The sequence below is a fragment of the Gallus gallus genome, chromosome 20, assembly GCF_016699485.2.
Source record: "Gallus gallus isolate bGalGal1 chromosome 20, bGalGal1.mat.broiler.GRCg7b, whole genome shotgun sequence".
NCBI lineage: Eukaryota > Metazoa > Chordata > Aves > Galliformes > Phasianidae > Gallus > Gallus gallus.
This window is the reverse complement of record NC_052551.1, coordinates 9,895,267-9,912,068: the sequence shown is the minus strand read 5'-3', so window position 1 is coordinate 9,912,068 and position 16,802 is coordinate 9,895,267. Positions and strand designations below refer to the sequence as shown.

The following is a 16,802-nucleotide window of genomic DNA, read 5'->3' as shown; positions in this document are numbered from 1 at the left end:
GAAAAAAGGGGGGAAAGAGAGGCGGAGGGACGCAGGGAGCCCCGCAGCACCGTTACCTCATCCCTCCGAGCGGCAGTTGGGGGCTCCCGACAAACTCTCGCTCCAACTTGTGCGGCTCCGGGGGCGGCGGGGCCCCGCGCGGGGCTCCGGGGCGGCCGTGCGAGTGCCCCCCCCGCACCGCGCCGCGCTGCCTCGCGCCGGGCGGGTGTTGACGCAGCAGAAATTACCAGCTGGAAAATTCCCCTTTTGGAGGTTACGGGGAGGGGGGGTGGGGGGGGGGGGGTTGTGGGAGGGGGGGGCGGGAGGAGGAGGGAGGGAGGAGGGAGAGGGGGAGGGCCGGGGGGTTAAACCCTGCCCCCCCACCCCCCACCCCCCCACCCCTGTGCGCGTGGACCCCCCCGCAGTCACCCCCTGAGGTGAACACCCCCCCCCCCCCCGCGGGGATCGATCGCGATGGAGCGCTGCGAACGGGGATAACGGTGGTAATAGGGAGGAAAAGGGGGGAAAGCGGGGCGCCCGCTGAGGGGGGGCGGCCATGACGGCCCCCATCGCCTCAGGGCGGGGCGCGCGCTTACCTGGGCCCCATGGAGAGGAGGAGGAGGAGGTGGAGGAGGAGGAAGGAGCGGCCGCGCTCCCTCGGTCACTCCGCGCCTCAGCCTCCCCCCGGCGGGAGGGAAGGGGAAGGGGGAGGGGGGGTGAGGGGGGTGAAGTCGGATGAGGGAGTGAGGGAAAAGGGGGGGGAAAAGGGGGGGGGGGCAGCCGGGCGCGCTCCCGCCGCTCCCTCGGGCGCGCGGAGGGTGGGGGGGGTGGTGCCGCGCGGCGCGTGCCGGCCGCTGTCCCCGCCCCTTCTCGCCTCAAGGAGGACGCCGATTGGCTGACGCCCCGCGCGGGCCTCCCGAAGCTCCGCCCATCTCCCCGCCCACTGCTCCCCCCTCCCACCGCCACCCTTGCGCCGGGGGAGCGGGGGCGCCGCCGCCGGCTTTGCCACTGCCGGACACCGGAAGTGAGGGAGGGAAGGGAGGGGGCGCTCTGCCCGGGCGCGGCGGCGCGGGGCACGCCGGGACGGCGCTGAGGGTTGCGCCGGGGTTCGGTCCTCCACCGCCCCTCGCCCGCGGTCCTCCCAAGTCCCCCCGGCTGCGGTGCAGGTGTGAGGGGCCGCTTCCTCCCGCCGGGGGCCCTCAGAGCCGCATCCGAGCCGGGTGGGAACAACTAGGGCGAAGGCAGCTGCAGGCTTTGAGGAGAAATAGGCTGTGAGGAGGAATAGGCGGTTCTGCCCCCAGAAGCCCTCCGGTTCCCCCAGTTGGCCCAGCAGCGCACCATGGGCCGGGCTGGGGCCTCGCGTGGGGCTCTGAGGTGTTCCCGTGGCCCGCAGGCCTCAGCCCTGAGGGGAGCATCACCTGAGAGGCCCACCCCGACCCCCCACCTGTGCCACGTCCTGCAGGGCGGCTCCGGAGCTGTCCGGATGGTGCTGAGCTTTCAGGCCGCTTATCAATGCTCACATATTGTGATTGCGGCCCAGCCTAGGGAAACACACAGGTAACGGACCAGCCCTGGGTTGGGCTATCTGCCCTCGGCGGCCTCGCTGTGATAACGGCGTGCCAGAGGTCTGAAAGTGCCGTCTGTGGTTTCCTTCCCTCATCCGACGCGCTCGGCTGCCGCTCGCCCCGCCAGGTGCCTTCATCTCAGAGCTGTGCTTTCTGCTTTTTTATCTGCCATTTAAACAAGCAGATGTCCTGGCACGTGTTTCCCTCCCCCCGTTTCATCCCACGTACCCTCAGTACCTTGAATTCAGAAAAGAGCGCGAATAAACCCAATTAATAGAAAACGAAACGTCTTTCAACTCGGGCGTGTTTTTAATTACCTCTTTATTTTACATTGCAACAGAGTCCAAACAGCACCTTCCTAGAAAGAGTTCCATTAAAATGCAAATGAACAGTTTGCAGAACTTGGCTGTTCCTACGACGCAGGACAGTTTTTAGCCTTACGAAATGCTGAACGCAGCGCAGCTCCCCGCTGCCACCTGCCCTTCCTGCACGCCCGGCCACGTCACAGCGCATTTCCCAGCTCTGTCACCAACAGGTAGCACACGTGGTGACGCACTGAGCAGGCTGCCCAAGGAGGCTGTGGATGCCCCATCCCTGGAGGCATTCAAGGCCAGGCTGGATGTGGCTCTGGGCAGCCTGGTCTGCTGGTTGGCGACCTTGCACGTAGCAGGGGGTTGAAACTACGTGACCATTGTGGTCCTTTTCAACCCAGGCCATTCTATGATTCTATGAAATCCCTTTTCCAGCTCAAGGTGTTTGGTGGCAGAAGCTGCCCGTGGAGCCTGGAACTCCTCAGCACACGGGGCTTTGGTCTCAGGGAGGTTTTGTCCCCTTCTGCTGATCACACATAGCTCCCTCCCCTCCTTAATTAGAAGTTTGTATTGTGTTTTAGGTAAATACTGCAATTACTCTGTCCTTAGAAATGATGTGATTTCTCCTCATAAATAGAACACTCATGGAAATAAACAAATAGGAAAAAAAAGGCGGGTTGGAGGGGGAAAAAAAAAGTGTAGTTCATGAGATTTTGGGTGTGGAAGCCACCATAAATAAGACGTGGAAGAAGGGAAAAGCACAGCCATCTCCCCTCCGGAGGAGTGTCGGGGGGTGCGGACTGTGTGCGCAGAACGAGATTTTGCATTCAATAAACTGAGATGATTTCTTGTGTCTTTGTCCTGTGGTTAGTTTGGAGGCGTGCTGAAAAAGCCAAGTGGCCTCATTATTCTATTACTCTGTTTTTGTGGGTTTTTTTTTTTTGGTTTGTTTCCCTAGCAAAATTTTTAGGGGAAAAGGAGGTGCAACAGAAAAATCCCAAGAGATCTGTGATCCGAGAGCTTTGCTTGCGAAGTTCCCCTATTGTTTCCAGCATGCTCCATCGCCAGAGCCTGTTCTTCTCCAAGCCCTGCAGGAAGGAAGCGATTTTAGGGCTCCTGCCCTCAGCGCTGCGCAGCCTGGGACCATCCGCTGAGCTCAGAGCAGCTCAAAGAAGGGTTAAGAACCCACATTCCTGTCCCTGTTGCTGCAGACCAAAGGTCAGCGGGTTTCTTACCATGAAGGAAGGGAGGGAGGAGGTGTGCAGCCCTGACCAGGTCATTTTAGGAGTGAACCACATCTGAGCCGCACTAATGAACTGTGTTTGTTTCTCTCTCTCTCATGCACGTACTCCCGCTCGGAGCTTGGCAAGTTGGAATTCCTGCTCTAGTGGGAGTGAGCATGTCGATTGTGTTTTTTCCATGATGTGTATTGAGGCATTTGCTGGGTTGTGGGAGTAAACACTTGGGGGAATTCTCCATGAACTAGCGAGGGCAAGTCGCAAGCCTACTAAATATGGTGAAGGGAGACTGCAAAAAAACCCCGGAGAGTAAAACTCCCTCTTCCCACCCCGCTGCCCCGCACCACCCCCTCGTGCTGCTCGTCCTGCTGCTGGTCGGGTGCTCCTTCCAGCCCTGCACACTGCACCTCTTCCCATCGCAGCTGCCTCGCTGGGGTCCCAGGGCTGCCAATGCACCAGGGGGTGAGTGATGGTGCCCATGCACAGAGCAGTTGGCCAGCTGCATCCCACCGACCTCCTCCGGTGCTGCTCTCAAAGGGTTTGGCCACGTTAGCAAACAGTTGATCTTTCATCTCCAAAAATATTCCCCTTCTGAGCCCCACTCGCTGGCTCTGAGCTCACCCCAGGGTCCTGCTGGCAGCAGCACAGCCCCCACAGCAGCGTTTGGGTTCAGTGGCCACAGTGGGAATCCCCGGGGCTGTTCTGGCTCCCAATCCCCATCCCCTCCATGGGAAGCCTGGAGGCCGTTTCAGTTTCCAGTCCTCATTCTTCACATGGGAATCCCAGAGGCCATTTTGGTTCCCAATCCCCATTTCCTCCATAGGAAGCCCAGGCAGACTAGTGCCTGCACGTGGATTCTGGCTGCATTCTGCATTCTCCCTGCTTTGCCAGGTGCTGATTTGGGGCATCTCCCCTTTGCCAAGCAGCGCTTTGGGATGGCTTGCAAGCAGCGTGCTCTTCCATCGGAGTTTTTCTTTCGCAACTCTTGGCTCAGCTTCGCCTCTTTGCACACTGGTGCTTGCAGCATGCTTCTGTCTGATGCCAGCAGCACCGTGCAGAAAGGATGCAGTGAATTTGGATGTCTGCAGCATCTCACACCTCCAGCAGCCCCTTTGGCAATGAGCAGATCCACTCCTGCCAGCCATGAGACCCGGTCCCCTGGTGATGTGCCCATGTCGGCATCGCTCTGATCACACCTTGGTTCTCAAGCTAAATCCTTTTTGCTGCAGTATCTCAAACTACTCTGTGTTCAAGAGAGATTCGTCTCAAGTATATTCTTCTGCTTGCAAAGATTTTGTTTCCCTTGGAACCCAAACAAATTGCAGGTCTGTCTCTGAGCCCTTTGTTCCATGCAAACGATATAAATAGTGCATGCGATGGAGCTGCGCTTGGAAAGCGCAGAGCAACAGTGAAAATATATATATAACTGTGAAGGGTTGGGGAGTGTGGTTTTGGGTTTAGCCCGGCAATTGGTGGCTCGCCTAACAATTTAGGCCACGTTTGAGGTTTATCTAGGTTAAATACGGTATGCCACATTTCGCTGCCGTTAGCGCAGAGCTCTGGGCATGGCTGGAGAATGTGGGGCAATGAATGAGGAGGACTGGGGCAAAATGTCCAAAAAATGTTATTAAGTAAATAGGAAGCTTTTTTTTTTTTTTTCTTTTTCTTCACAATATTTGAATCATTAAATTGCCTGTCAGGAGCTGTGATGTGGCTGTCCATCAAGTGGGTACTACCAGAGGCAACTGGGAGGCTGTTGGTGCTGTCCAGCACTCCCAGATCACGGTGAGCGCAGCGCCCGGCACCTCCAGGCAGCTCTCCCATTGCCATGGGTCCTATGGGGCCATGCACTGTGACAATGTGGGGTCTGACCCAGTTTCAACCATTGGATGGGAAATCTGGTGGGGATGGGGATGGGATAAAGATGGGGACAGGCAGGGAGACAAGCACTACTACTGCAAAGCTGGGATCGTAGGGGCTGAGGACGATCACAGCAGCAGAGTGGCAGTGCTGGAGACATCCTCATTTTCCTTCCTGTGGATGCAGTCATTCCAATCACCTCCAAAAATGCCCACGGCTGCTTTCTGAGCCTAACCTACTTGCTGTCATTGCTGCTCTGAGCACTGCACCAATGGCTCTCAGCACAAAGCAGCCCCACAGAAGTCCCTCCAGCACCCGACCCTTCCCATTTCAAGCAGCCTCAGTGCCTCTGCTCTGCATTCCCACTGCACAGCTGCAACTGTGCTTCATCTTCATCTTTCCTTTCCCCACTAAAGCAGTGCCAGAGGAAAGAAGGATCATTTCCACGGGGAAGGAGCAGGGCTGGGCACAGCGGGTCGCTGCATTAGGACTGTCAGCCCCCTGCCTCCCTGTGCCATCCCACCCCAACCCAAGCTGGAGAGCAGCCCCCGCCGAGTGCTCCCGGTTGGCTCTCAGAGCTATTCACACCCCTCCTTGCTCTTTCCCAGCCTGGCAGTGTGTCACCTCCGCGGGGGCAGGTGCCCATCTGTCACCAGCTGCAGTTTTTAAACATTTCTCTCCCTCCCTCTCCCTCCTCTGCCCAGCCCTGCTGACCCCAGCGGGCACCGTGCATCTCTCCATGCAGCACAGGGGAGGATGAAACCATTCTGCAGTTGGATCCTGCCAACCTGCAGCAAGGGCAAATGCAACGAGAGTTCATTGCACATCCTTGCACATGTCTGCGTGTGTGTGTGCATGCTCAGGGTTGCAGCTGGCCCCACTAAGGGCAGGGGGAAGGCGTGCTGCCTGCTCTCTGCTTGGGATTACAGGGGGTATAGCCTGCATCCGTGCAGATGCGAGCTTGTTTACTTGTACTAGATAGTTTGATGGCTTTATCTGATCACAGGTTTTCCTGAGGAAGGAAGGGTGAGTCTGAGTCACTTGAAAATGGGGGCCCTGCACCGCTGGGTAGGGCTGGTGGGGCTGGGGTTGTGTGTGGGGGGAGATGTGCCCCGCCGCTGTGCCCCCACTGTGCTCACACTGCATGGCCACGGGATGCTGCGGTTCTTCATGGACACCACAGATGGAAATCCAAAGAGAACCCCTGGGGTGGGGCAGAACCGGGATGGGGCAGCTGTGGGATGGACGGACAGCTGATTTTTCCATGAAATGTCCCCCAAGCATTCACACTTTGTGTTTGATGGGAACTGAGGGCTTTCGAGCACACTGAGCAGAGGAGCAGAGCTGGCAATCTGCTGAGCACACAGCACATGGCCTCTGGGGTCCAGAATTACTGGGACAGAGAAGGGGCTGTTCCCTGTGTGCTTTATTTATGGGAATCAGGGCAGTGAAGTTCCCCCAGCACGCAGAATTGGGCCCAGCGCTGCCCAGCGCCGTGACCTTGAGAGGTGGCTCTGAGTGGGGCTGGGATGGGGAAGTGCCCCTGTGCTGCATCCTCATCCTGTGCCTGGCCGGGGTACAGCTGGGCTCCAGTGCAAATCCATGGGAAAGGAGCCATGGGAACCCCACCAAAAATCCCCAGACTCTGAGCAGATGCTGGGCAGCCCCATCCTGACCGCTGTACACACACAGCATGGAGGGGATGTTTCCCTCTTGCACCAAATTGCATCCTCCGGGCTTGGGGACCTTCAGCCGTTGAAGACCCCGAAACAGGAACCAACAGCAAGGCTTTGCTTTTTGCTTTTTTACTTTATAACCTGCATCTTTTAAGCCATTTTCTGAAGCAGCTGTCAGGTCATTGTGTCCCCCTCCCACAGCCACCGGGGCCACTGGGAGAACTGGGGAAGGATGACAGGATCTATTGGAAGGGCATTAGGATTTCATGGAAGGGCACTAAAATTTAATGGAAGGGCATTAGGATTTCATGGGAGGATCTTGGGATCTATTGGAAGGGCATTAGGATTTCGTGGGAGGATGGTGGCATCCATTGGAAGGACCCCAGATCTGCAGCCATAGGTGGCACAGCTGCCCTTTGGGGAAGCTCAGGGCAATGCTGTGAAGCTCAGAGGGAACATATGCTGTCCCACACCAATCAGGACGTGGCCCAGCAGGATTCCTCCCCTTGGTGGGAGTGGGTGATGGCTGAATTCGGGGAAAGCAGCATCATTTCCTCCCCACCAGAAGAGCAGGGAGGGACGAAGCAGTGCTCTGCCAGGCAAACTCTGCCTTCCCACGGGCGCAGCAGGAAGACGGCCCCTTTGGTGCCCTTCTCGTGGCCACCCTCCCACCTTCTGGTCTCAGCACATCACCTCTCCCCCGCCTCCCTCCCCAGCTGCGCTCCCATCATCCCACCGCAGTGCTGCTGGGAGGGGGGGCTGCCCCGGTGTGGGAAACCAGGGCGGCAGCCAGGAGGCGTTTCCCGAAAATGTGGGGCTGGGAGGGGTCGAGGCCAAGGGGCAGCGTGCCCTGGGCCAGCAGGAAATCCTCCCTCCCCACGCACAAGGCAGCGCCAGCACCCAACGCCCGCCTCATTGGGTTTGGCTCCGGTGCGGTTCGTTACCCACGGCTGGGATGGGGCTGCACAGCCCATCAAGGACATCCAACGCGGCTGCCGCCAGCAGAGCCAAACAAAAGCTCCAACTGCTTCCTGCAGCTCCTGCGTGGGGGAATGGTGGCCAGACCCACAGCACCACCACGGCCCTGGCCTCTGGGGCATGGGGACCTCCAAGGTTTGAGGATCTCCACAACTAGGGGACCTCCATGGCTTGAGGATGGCTTGGGGACCTCCATGGCCTGGGTACTTACATGGTTCCATTGTTACCTAGCACTCAACTGGGGAAATTGCCAAATTTCTCTGGCTGGGGACCTCCATGGCCAGGGGATCTCTGTGGCTTGGGGAGCTTCATGGCTTGGAGACCTCCACAACCTGGGGGCCTCCATGGCTTCATCCCATCATTCTCCCATCGCAAATTGCTTCCCAGTTTCCCACGCTGGGCAGCAGGAGGCTCCATGCAGGGTGTGCCATGCTCACAGCATCCCCGGAGGTGGGAGGAAGAGCCAGTTTCCATCTAAAGCCATTGCATCACCACCTGATGATGCCCTGTGTGTACAGCACAAGTCTTCAGAAAGGCCAAGAATAAATTAATTTAATTAGTTAAAGGAGCCTCGTTAGAGTATGGCAGTTATTTGCTGAAAGGGGGGATTTGGCAAGTACAATAAACCTGGAGCAATTTTATCCCATCTTCGCTCACCGGCGGATGCTGTAATTAACCACTCGTTATTTGCAGGAATGACAGCTCTGTTTGTTAGGAGCTGAGCGGGACTCGAATCCTTTTCCCCACTCCTTATTGTGGGGTTTTTGCCATAGCAGCCCTGTTACATGAGCTCAGAGATACCAGCCCTATAATAAGACTGAATGAGCAATGGTGTGGCTGCTTAAAGCAGAGGTTGGTGGGTGGGGGCCACATGTCGCCCCACGGGGACTTCTCCTTCCCCACCACCTCCTCTGGGCTCGGAAGGTTCTACGCTGGAGATCTGTGTTGCAGTGGGATCAATAACACAGATGAGGCTCAGCTCCTACATAGAGCTTCACATCTTCAGAGCCTTTACCAGCATAAACTCATTAACAGAGAGGAATCTAATTCCTAGTCACATAGGTCCCTGGGATGCAGATCTTGTGGGCAATGGACCGGAACGTATTATAATAAGAAATAGCTGCTGCCGGTGGGCCAGGGGCTCTCCATGTGTGCAAGAGTGCAGCAAAGCAGATGGAGAAGGAGGGCTGATCTGACCCCAGGTCTAGGTGGCAGGGGTTGGGCTCAGCCCCTCAGCTTTGTGCTGGGGCCACCATGGCAGGGCGGACTGAGAGCCACCAGCACAGCTCACCCCATTCTGCAGGACAGGAGAGGCTCAGGGATGGGCTCCAACATGGGCGTCCCCGGGGTGAGAAGCCCTGGCCCCATGCCCACAGCTGGGTGGGGACCCACAGCTCCTATTTCTGGTGTTCTCCATGGGAGGTGCCCCAGGTCCAGCCCATGGGAGGACGGAACACCCTGACCTGCTCCCCCACGTCCCCAGGGGCCCATCTCTGGGATGTGCTGCACACACCCAAGCCCAGGGGACGGCTGGGCTGGGAACAGGAGGGCAGGGATGTCTCACACCTCTCTCCTTCCCCATCCTTCCTCCTCACACTCAGTACTGTCCCCATTCTTGTTCCTATCCTTGTTCCCATCCCTGTCTGCATTCCTGTCTCCATTCCCATTCTTATCACTATCCCCATCCCATCCCATCCCATCCCATCCCATCCCATCCCCATCCCCATCCCATCCCATCCCCATCCCCATCCCCATCCCCATCCCCATCCCATCCCATCCCATCCCATCCCCATCCCCATCCCATCCCATCCCATCCCATCCCATCCCATCCCATCCCATCCCATCCCCATCCCATCCCCATCCCCATCCCATCCCCATCCCCATCCCCATCCCATCCCACCCCATCCCTATCCTGTCCCCACAAGCCAGCCCTGCCTCCAGCCCCACTGCCCTCACTGAGCCCTGCTGCAGCCAGGCCCCCGGGGGCTCCTCCATCTGCGGGGGCACGCAGGGATGCGGAGGCCGCACTCATCCGGGGTTACCTTGGAAACAGCGCCTGAGCCACTCGTCCCTGTCAGGGCGCAGGGACCTGCGCTGCGGCCGTGCGAGGCGCACTGAGCTCGGCACCATGCCCGGGTGGGGACAGCAGAGGCGTCCCCTGTGTGCCGGCACTGCCGTGTTCCAAACTTGGGATGGGGTGAGGCTGCTGGGGAGCACGTCCCGTGGCCCTCTGTCCCCGTGTCCCCACGTCCCCACGTCTCCACGTCCCCACTGTTCTGTGGCAGCGCTGTGCAGCAGCACTGGGGGCTGCGTCCTCCCCCGGGGGACATCACTGTGGGGATGCATTCCTGAAGGACACAGGGACGCTGACTGCCATAAATCACTGCCAGCACCTCCCGGCCCCGCGGATGTCCCCATGCCAGGACCCTCCCTGCATGCAGGGACGCCGGGTGTGAGGCTGTCACTCATGAGAGGAGGGTTCGCTGCCAAGTGCTTTGCCTTGGAGAAAGCCAGCAAATATTTGTGGGGGGGCACAGGCAGCGGGGCTGGCAGTAGAGTTCAGGCAGAGGACAGGAGCAGGACGGAGAGCCAAGGAGCTTTGAACAGCGGCTACAGGCTTCAATTTAAGGATCGTGCCTTAAATAGAGGCTCCGCGGGCAGGCTGGGGCTGGGGGGGCACAGGGCCAGGGGGTGCGGGGACGGAGAGGGGCTGGAGAGCAGCTGGGAGGAAGGAAGAAGCAGCTAAAATAAGCAGGTGGGTGGGCAGGGAGGAAATCATCGCGGGGCTGATAAGGTGGGGACTGGGCAAGGGGGAAAGTCTGTGACAAAACGTCCCCAGGAAATAGGAACAACCCCCCCACCTCCCCCCACGGCACAGGGAGGTCACCGGGGGCGGCCGGGGGCAGTGGGATGTGACACCAAGGGAGGGGTGCGGGGCGCTGGGTGTCCCACGGGAGGGTGCAGGGGGTGGCATGGGGACATCCACAGGGCTGGGCGGGGGGACAGTGGGGGAGGTTGGGGTCACGGAGAGCATCTTCTGGGTGTGAGCCGCAGTGATTTATGGAGCGGGCCGCTGTGATTAACACAGACAGCGCTCGGCCACCGAGTGGGGGTCATGGACAAGCCCAAGGAACTGCCCAGCGGGGAAGGCTGCGGGCTGAGGGGGTCCATAAAGCGGGGCCGGACACGCTCACCCCCCCCGGCTGGGGAGTGTGTGCTGGGTGGGTGTCCAGGCAGGGGCAGGAAGCGGCTGCGGGTCGGTCAGCAGGACAGGGGGCAGCGCGGCTCTGCCCTGGGAGTTTCCATATTAACCACACTCTGTTTGCATCGAAGCATTTTCCCCTCCGCGGGGCCGCTGCAGCCGGGGGGTTATTTCCTGCCCTTTTCACTCTCCCCCCCGCTGCCCGCCCCCCACCCAGCCCGTCTGCTTCCTCTCTTACGCCCCGGGGGCTTTCCATGCTGCCAGAAAATAAATCTCATGCTATTTATAACAGAGGGGAAAAAGCGAAGGTCTCCTCCGGCCCTCTCCACGGCGGCGATAAGAGCAGCCGGGCACCCCCGGAGAGATGAAGGAGGGAGAGGAATTCGCAGGGAAGGATGTGGGAGGGCAGCGCGCCCCGGCCCGGCTTTCATCTCCTGGCCGTGGGGCTGAGGGAAGGCAGAGGGGAGGGAGTGAGGGTGCGGGGGGCTCCAGTCTCACCCTGCGTGGGCACAGAGGGGGCACGGAGGGTCTCCTGGGGTCAGGGCTGGCAGCTGCTGGTTGTAACCCCCATAAGGGATTTAGGGACTGTGAGCGGGATCAGCTGGATAATGCCTGCCTGGGGTTGGATAATGCCCAGGGAGAGCCGTCCCCGCTCCATGGCCGTGGCCCCACCCCGTGTCCACATCCCATGACCCTACTGTGTGTCCCCCGGAGCTGGCACACACGTGCAGGTGCAGGCACATACCGTGAGCACACGTGTTCCATGCACGCACTCTCGGGGATGCTCGGAGATGTGGGATGTCCCAAGTGCCAGTGTCCCTCTGCGTGCCCCACGTGGGGCTGGGAGGTGTGTGGGGCTGTTCCCATCCCATTCCTGTAATGGGATGGAAGCAAAACGCCTGCCCCAGATTCTGAGCCGGTTTTTACGGAAGAAGCTGGGATTTATCCTTTGCAGGGGTCCTGCTGAAGTGCTGCCACTGCTGCAGCTCCTGTCCCTCCTGTCCCCTGCACCCTCCCCAGGACTGCTGCTGCTGCAGGAGGAGGAGGAGGAGGTCCCACTCGGAGCAGACCTTGTGCAGAGTGCAGCGCTGCCATGGTGAGCGGAAACGTGGGAAGAAAACACGGAGAGAAAGAAAAGCGGCTCCCGGGCCCCGAGGGGAGGGGAGCAGAGAGGAGAGAGCAGGAGGGGAAACGGCGGACCATGCAGTGCTGCGCTGGGGACATGGCAGGGGAAGGGACAATGGCACGTGGGGACACAGGGACACCGGCTGCTGCCATCGGTGCCACTTCCCCTGCAGCACTGGAAGGAGCCGTGCAGCTCACCCGTAGGGGAGCAGTGGAAATGGGGACAAGTGCTGCTGGGAGGGGTTTTGGCACAGGATGGGGCCCGCAGCGTTCGCCCGAAAGGACAAACTGGGCTCCAGATGTCACCCACGTCCCACCGGGCCGGCATCCCTGCGGCTCTTTGGGCACCCTTTACCCTCGTGTCCCCACGTCCCCGTGTCCCCATGCCCCTGTTTCCCCACGTCCCCCTGTCCCCGTGTCCCCGCATACCCCGAGTGCTGACTTCCTGTCTCCGGAGGCTCAGCCGCCACCTCCGCCGCTCCCTGGCCGTGGGAGCGATCCCAGACACCGGTCCCAGGGAGCCCGGAGCGCGGCCCCGCGGGGCATGGGGGTGCGGGGGGAGCACCACATCCCCTATGCATCCCAACACGCCGCGCTCGGGGCTGTGTCTGTGCCCCAGCCCCACCCCCAAGGTCTTTCCCAGCTCCCAGCTGGGGACGCAGGCCCTTTTCCTTTGGATTTTATCCTGCACCACCCTCTCATGGTGGCACCAAGGACCCTAAAGCCAATTGTCCCCTCTGTCCGTGTCCCCTTGAGCGCCTCTGTTGGGAACACTGCTATTTTTAATCCCGTGAAGCCATCCTGTAGGACAGAGGCTATTTTTGCTGCCTGGGGCTCATCCCTTCCTTCCAACCTCACCCAGCACTCTGCGGGGTCAGGCACCCCTGGTCAGGGTCAGGGACCATCCAGCCACACACTGCGGGGCCGGGGGCTGCTGGTGGGCAGCGCTGGCACTCTGCGCTCCCCATACCACGGCCAAACCCCATATCCCAGGCATGGGGCCATGGCCAAACCCCACAGCCGTAACCGGTTCTGAATTGGGGCCATGCCCCTTTGGGTGGGTTTTCCAGGATGGAAGGACGGAGGTGGTGGAGGTGATGGGGCCGCCTTTCCCATGGGCGTTGCGGGGCCACGAGGGCCTGGGAGCAGCGGGACAGAGTGGGACGCAGGTGTGGGGCATGGCCTGGAGGGAAGGGTGGGATGCGGGGGGCACATCTGGCAGTGGGGGGGCAGGAAGCCCACTCGGCAGCCTTGGGGTCCCGGGGGCTGCAGCGCTGCCAGATGTTGCGCAGCTGTCTGCAGCACTTCCTCCCACCCCACACCCTCCAGGAAGCCCCCCCCGGCCCCACACCACTCCCATGCCCCCTTTCTTCTCTTGCCAAGCCACATTCTGGGGGCCGTGTCCTGCTGCTGGGGGCACACAGCTCACCCCATGGTTGGGCAGGGAGAGGGAAGTGGGTGGGGGGGCATTTTGCACCTTTTACTGCTTTTTCTTCTCTTGGAAAACCAAACAGAACCCAAATGCGTCCATTCCACATTTTGCATCAATCCTGCATTCTGCATTTTCCATCATTGCTCCCTCACCACTCGCAGGGCAATGTCACCAAACCCCTGGGTACTCATCCCCACAACCCTGGGGGAGATGCCCGGGGCCGCCAACTCTCATGAGGATACAGATAGGATCCAGGGGATTAGAGCAGCTTAGGGAGCAGGGGGTTTGCAGGCAGCAGATGGTACTGGATGGGCCCCAGGGTGAGGTGAGTGGGATGGGACACAGCCCTGGTCAGAGCAGGGGAAATGAAGCAGAAGAGCAGAGGAGTGGATTTCCAGCCATTGTCCCAATGGGATGCTGCAGGGATGGCCATGATGCCCTGCACTGTGAGGTCCTGGGCATGCAGTGCAGCCATGGGAGTGCATTCCATCCTTCAGGTGCCCACTGCCCCATGGCAGTGCATGGTGCCAACGGTGAGCAGAGCCCTGCGGGTGTTCAAGGATTGTGGAACGAGGGACCATAGGAGTGGAGACTTCAGGGCTGACTCTGTAGAGCTGGAGAGGGGCAATCCCCACTGCAGTGTTGCCCCAAATGCTGTCAGGGGAATTCCCAGTGCTGAGGGTGGAGAGGAGTGATGTAAACTGGTTCAAAGTGTGATGTGGTGGGGACAAGGGAGAAAACCCGTAGTGGGGACATGGTGCTCAGGCAATCCCCATGCAGCCCCGGGGCTGTTTCAGGGCTGAGGGCAGCCACATGAGCCATGGCAAGGGGACAGAAATTAAGGCTCTGTTTCCAGGAGGAGGTGTGAAACTAGCCCCAGCAGAAAAGAGAGAAGCTAAAACCTGTTTCCAGCCCTGCCCTGGGCTCCTGCTATGGGGTCCTGGGACTCTGGGAGCTGTTTGGGGCACGGAGAAGCTCAGTGTCCAGAAGCGAGGGGGATCCGGTGGGACAGCCTGGCTGCTAGCTGGGGGTTCCCAGCACAGCAGGGAAAATTGGGATCCGGCTGTGCCTGCATCCCCCAGACCCTATTCGAGAGTCTCCATCCCTTCCCCAGTGATGTTTCGGAAAGAGGAAGCGTCACCTCTGGCATCCCCCCGCTGTGGCCCCGGGGTTATTTCGGGTGCTGAGAAAAGAGGAAGGCTGCACACGGTGACGGCAGGGCGAAGCCCCACAGCATGCAGGGGACAGTGGTTGGTTTGGGAAAGAGGAATGTCACTGTCACTGCCAGCCCATGGCCCCAGAGCTGCCAAAGACGGGCTGAAGGAAGCGGATCCCTCCCACCTGAAGCATTCAGGGGCTTTTTTAGGCGCATGGGTGATACAGCCATGTAAATGCCAGCCTGGTATGGGGGACAGCAAGCAGCTTATAGCCAAGCAAGGAAGGACTGGGGCCAAAATGGAGGCCAAGTGGGACAGATTGCCAGGGAGCTGCAGTGGGGACACGGGGACAGCATGGTGGCACCTGCGTCAGGCTCTGCTCCTGGTGTGTGGGTGGATAGAGGAGTGGGAGAACACATGGATGGATGGGCAGATGGACACAGGGACAGATGGATGGGCGGGTGGAAGGACTCGTAGTTGGATTAATGGATGGATGGATGGGGATGTGGCTATGGGGAGAGCAGGTGGGGCCAAGAGCTGCCACTGCAGCATCGGGGTGGCCTCCTGCAGAGCAGTGAGCTCCAGTGGTGCCTTGTGCCTGGGAAACAGCAAGCAAAACGTGACAGGGTCCCATCAGCCTGAGCAGGCTTGTACCCTGCAGGGCTAATAGCCACCAGCTTAACAAGCATGAGCCAGGACTGCTCGGCTGGGCCCTTTCCAGCTGCAGGGAGGAGCGACAGGGAGAGCTTTGCAGTGGGCAGTGAAATCTAGGTCAGGGCTTTCTCTAAAAGGGGCACAGAGCCCAGCTTGTGTCAGCTTCCAAGTGAAGCAGCAGAGCTGCAGCGCCTGCCTGAGCACGGAACAGCCGGGAAATGTCCGTGCCCTCCTGGTGTATCCAGGACTGGGACAAGCAGGCATGGTGGGGGCCTTGGGACACGGTTCCCTGTGCAGGGCTGGCCACAGCTTATGGCTTTGCTGGGAAACAGCCACGTTTTGTGACTTGGGCACTGTGGGCAATGTGCTGCCAGCGGACGTGTCCTTGCTGTGACATAGAGAGGTGTCCAGGCATGGGGATGATGCTGCTTGCCCCCCAAACACAACGTCCCTGCAGCCATCACAACCATCCACGTCCCTCCCCACTGCCTCTGTGTGGGAGCCAAAGCAGCTCGGAGGGGGCATCAGTGATGGGAACTGACTCCAGGCTGACGTTTCAACAGAAAACCCCCGAGAGAGTGAAAGTCCCAACAGCAAAAGGAGAACTGGGGGCAGCATGGAGGGCACAAGCTGTGGCCGAAACCTCAGGAAGGCTCTGCTGGCAGCTTGGGGATGACAGCAGCCAGAGCCATTCTCAGCCCCTGTTACAGGGAATCCAGCATGCTGCCTGCTGCCCCACATTCCTGCCCGGCCCCACATCCTGGCCCTCACAGAGCCACAGCCGTTTTGATGGGCAGCAGCGATCCTGGAACAAGGAGGTTTTTTTTCCCACCCCAAAAGCAGGGTTGCTCTCTGTTTCTCCACCCCAATACACATGCAGGGCTTGGGATGGAGACTCGAGTTGGCACTGGAATATGTTTAATTAAAATCCAGCGCTTGAAGGTACAGCAAAATTAGCAGTGGGAGCAGCGGGCGCTGGGAGGGCAATGTGGTGCTTCCCGTGGAGGCACACCCTGATGCTGGCAGCAGCGGGGCTGGAGCTGAATTGGGTTTTTGTTCCTGGCAGAGCTGTTGCAGCTCTCCCTGTGAGCCAGGCCCTGCGCCTCCTGCTGCCTCTGCTCCGGATTTCCACGTGGGCTCAACACTTAGATTTCCACAGAGCCCAGCTTTGAAACCAGAATAGTGTCAGACTCCATATAACCCCCCTGCATAAAAACAGCAATAAAAGAGTGAGCTCTCATCGCGCTCCCTGTTCTGTGCAGCAAAAGGAAGCACTCAGGGTGGCCGGGTGCTTTGTGATGTGGGTGCTGGGATGACCTGCTGAGCCCTCACTGGGTGTTTCCAGCAGCTCCCACCAACGCTAATTGCAAACCCTCTGCTCGGATGTGCAGCATGTGCTGTTGGAAACGGCTCTGAAAAATTAATGTACGTTTCCCCATTTATATTCGCTTCCCTTTTCACGCTCATCTTGGGCAATGAAAATAGACCAGGTAGAAACGGCTCTGGAGATGATGACACGATTAGAGCTGAGTGGGGTTTTCAGTGGGGTGAGCTGCAGGATTTGTATCAGTGGAGCTACCCAGGGCTTCTCCAGCACATGGCTGAGGGCTTCCCCAAACCAGGCC

At 59.5% G+C, this 16,802-nt stretch overlaps 2 protein-coding genes and 1 long non-coding RNA gene across 12 annotated transcripts in view; 2 read left to right on the top strand and 1 right to left on the bottom strand.

Moving 5' to 3' along the window:
- The window catches only part of ZBTB46 (zinc finger and BTB domain containing 46), a 39,419-nt gene extending 38,765 nt beyond the window's left edge, over positions 1 to 654 (bottom strand). For 6 of the 9 annotated variants that reach the window (XM_015296608.4, XM_046903033.1, XM_015296606.4 and 3 more), the window contains exons 1-2: positions 576 to 654; positions 57 to 230 (exon numbers count right to left, since the gene is read on the bottom strand). The gene's annotated coding sequence lies outside the window, so the exon portion shown is untranslated. Of the gene's footprint in view, positions 1 to 56; positions 244 to 575 lie in introns of all 9 variants that reach the window. The other 3 variants (XM_015296609.4, XM_040650965.2, XM_046903032.1) reach the window with 2 other exon arrangements.
- On the top strand, positions 179 to 2,710 carry LOC124417338. The gene is made up of 2 exons (XR_006931924.1): positions 179 to 252; positions 1,442 to 2,710. It is a non-coding gene; the product is annotated as an uncharacterized LOC124417338 (long non-coding RNA).
- Positions 2,711 to 10,313: 7,603 nt separating this feature from the next.
- Positions 10,314 to 16,476, top strand: LOC121107336 (cleavage and polyadenylation specificity factor subunit 6-like). Of its 2 annotated transcripts, none has more exons than XM_040650961.2 (2): positions 10,314 to 10,362; positions 11,765 to 16,476. In XM_040650961.2, the coding sequence occupies exon 2, from the start codon at positions 11,903 to 11,905 to the stop codon at positions 12,968 to 12,970; it is 1,068 nt and encodes a 355-aa protein (XP_040506895.1). In that variant the 5' UTR covers positions 10,314 to 10,362; positions 11,765 to 11,902; the 3' UTR covers positions 12,971 to 16,476. The 2 variants fall into 2 exon arrangements, with proteins under 2 accessions (XP_040506895.1, XP_046758987.1); XM_046903031.1 differs by lacking the exon at positions 10,314 to 10,362 and adding an exon at positions 11,529 to 11,656.
- The last annotated feature ends 326 nt before the right edge of the window (positions 16,477 to 16,802 follow it).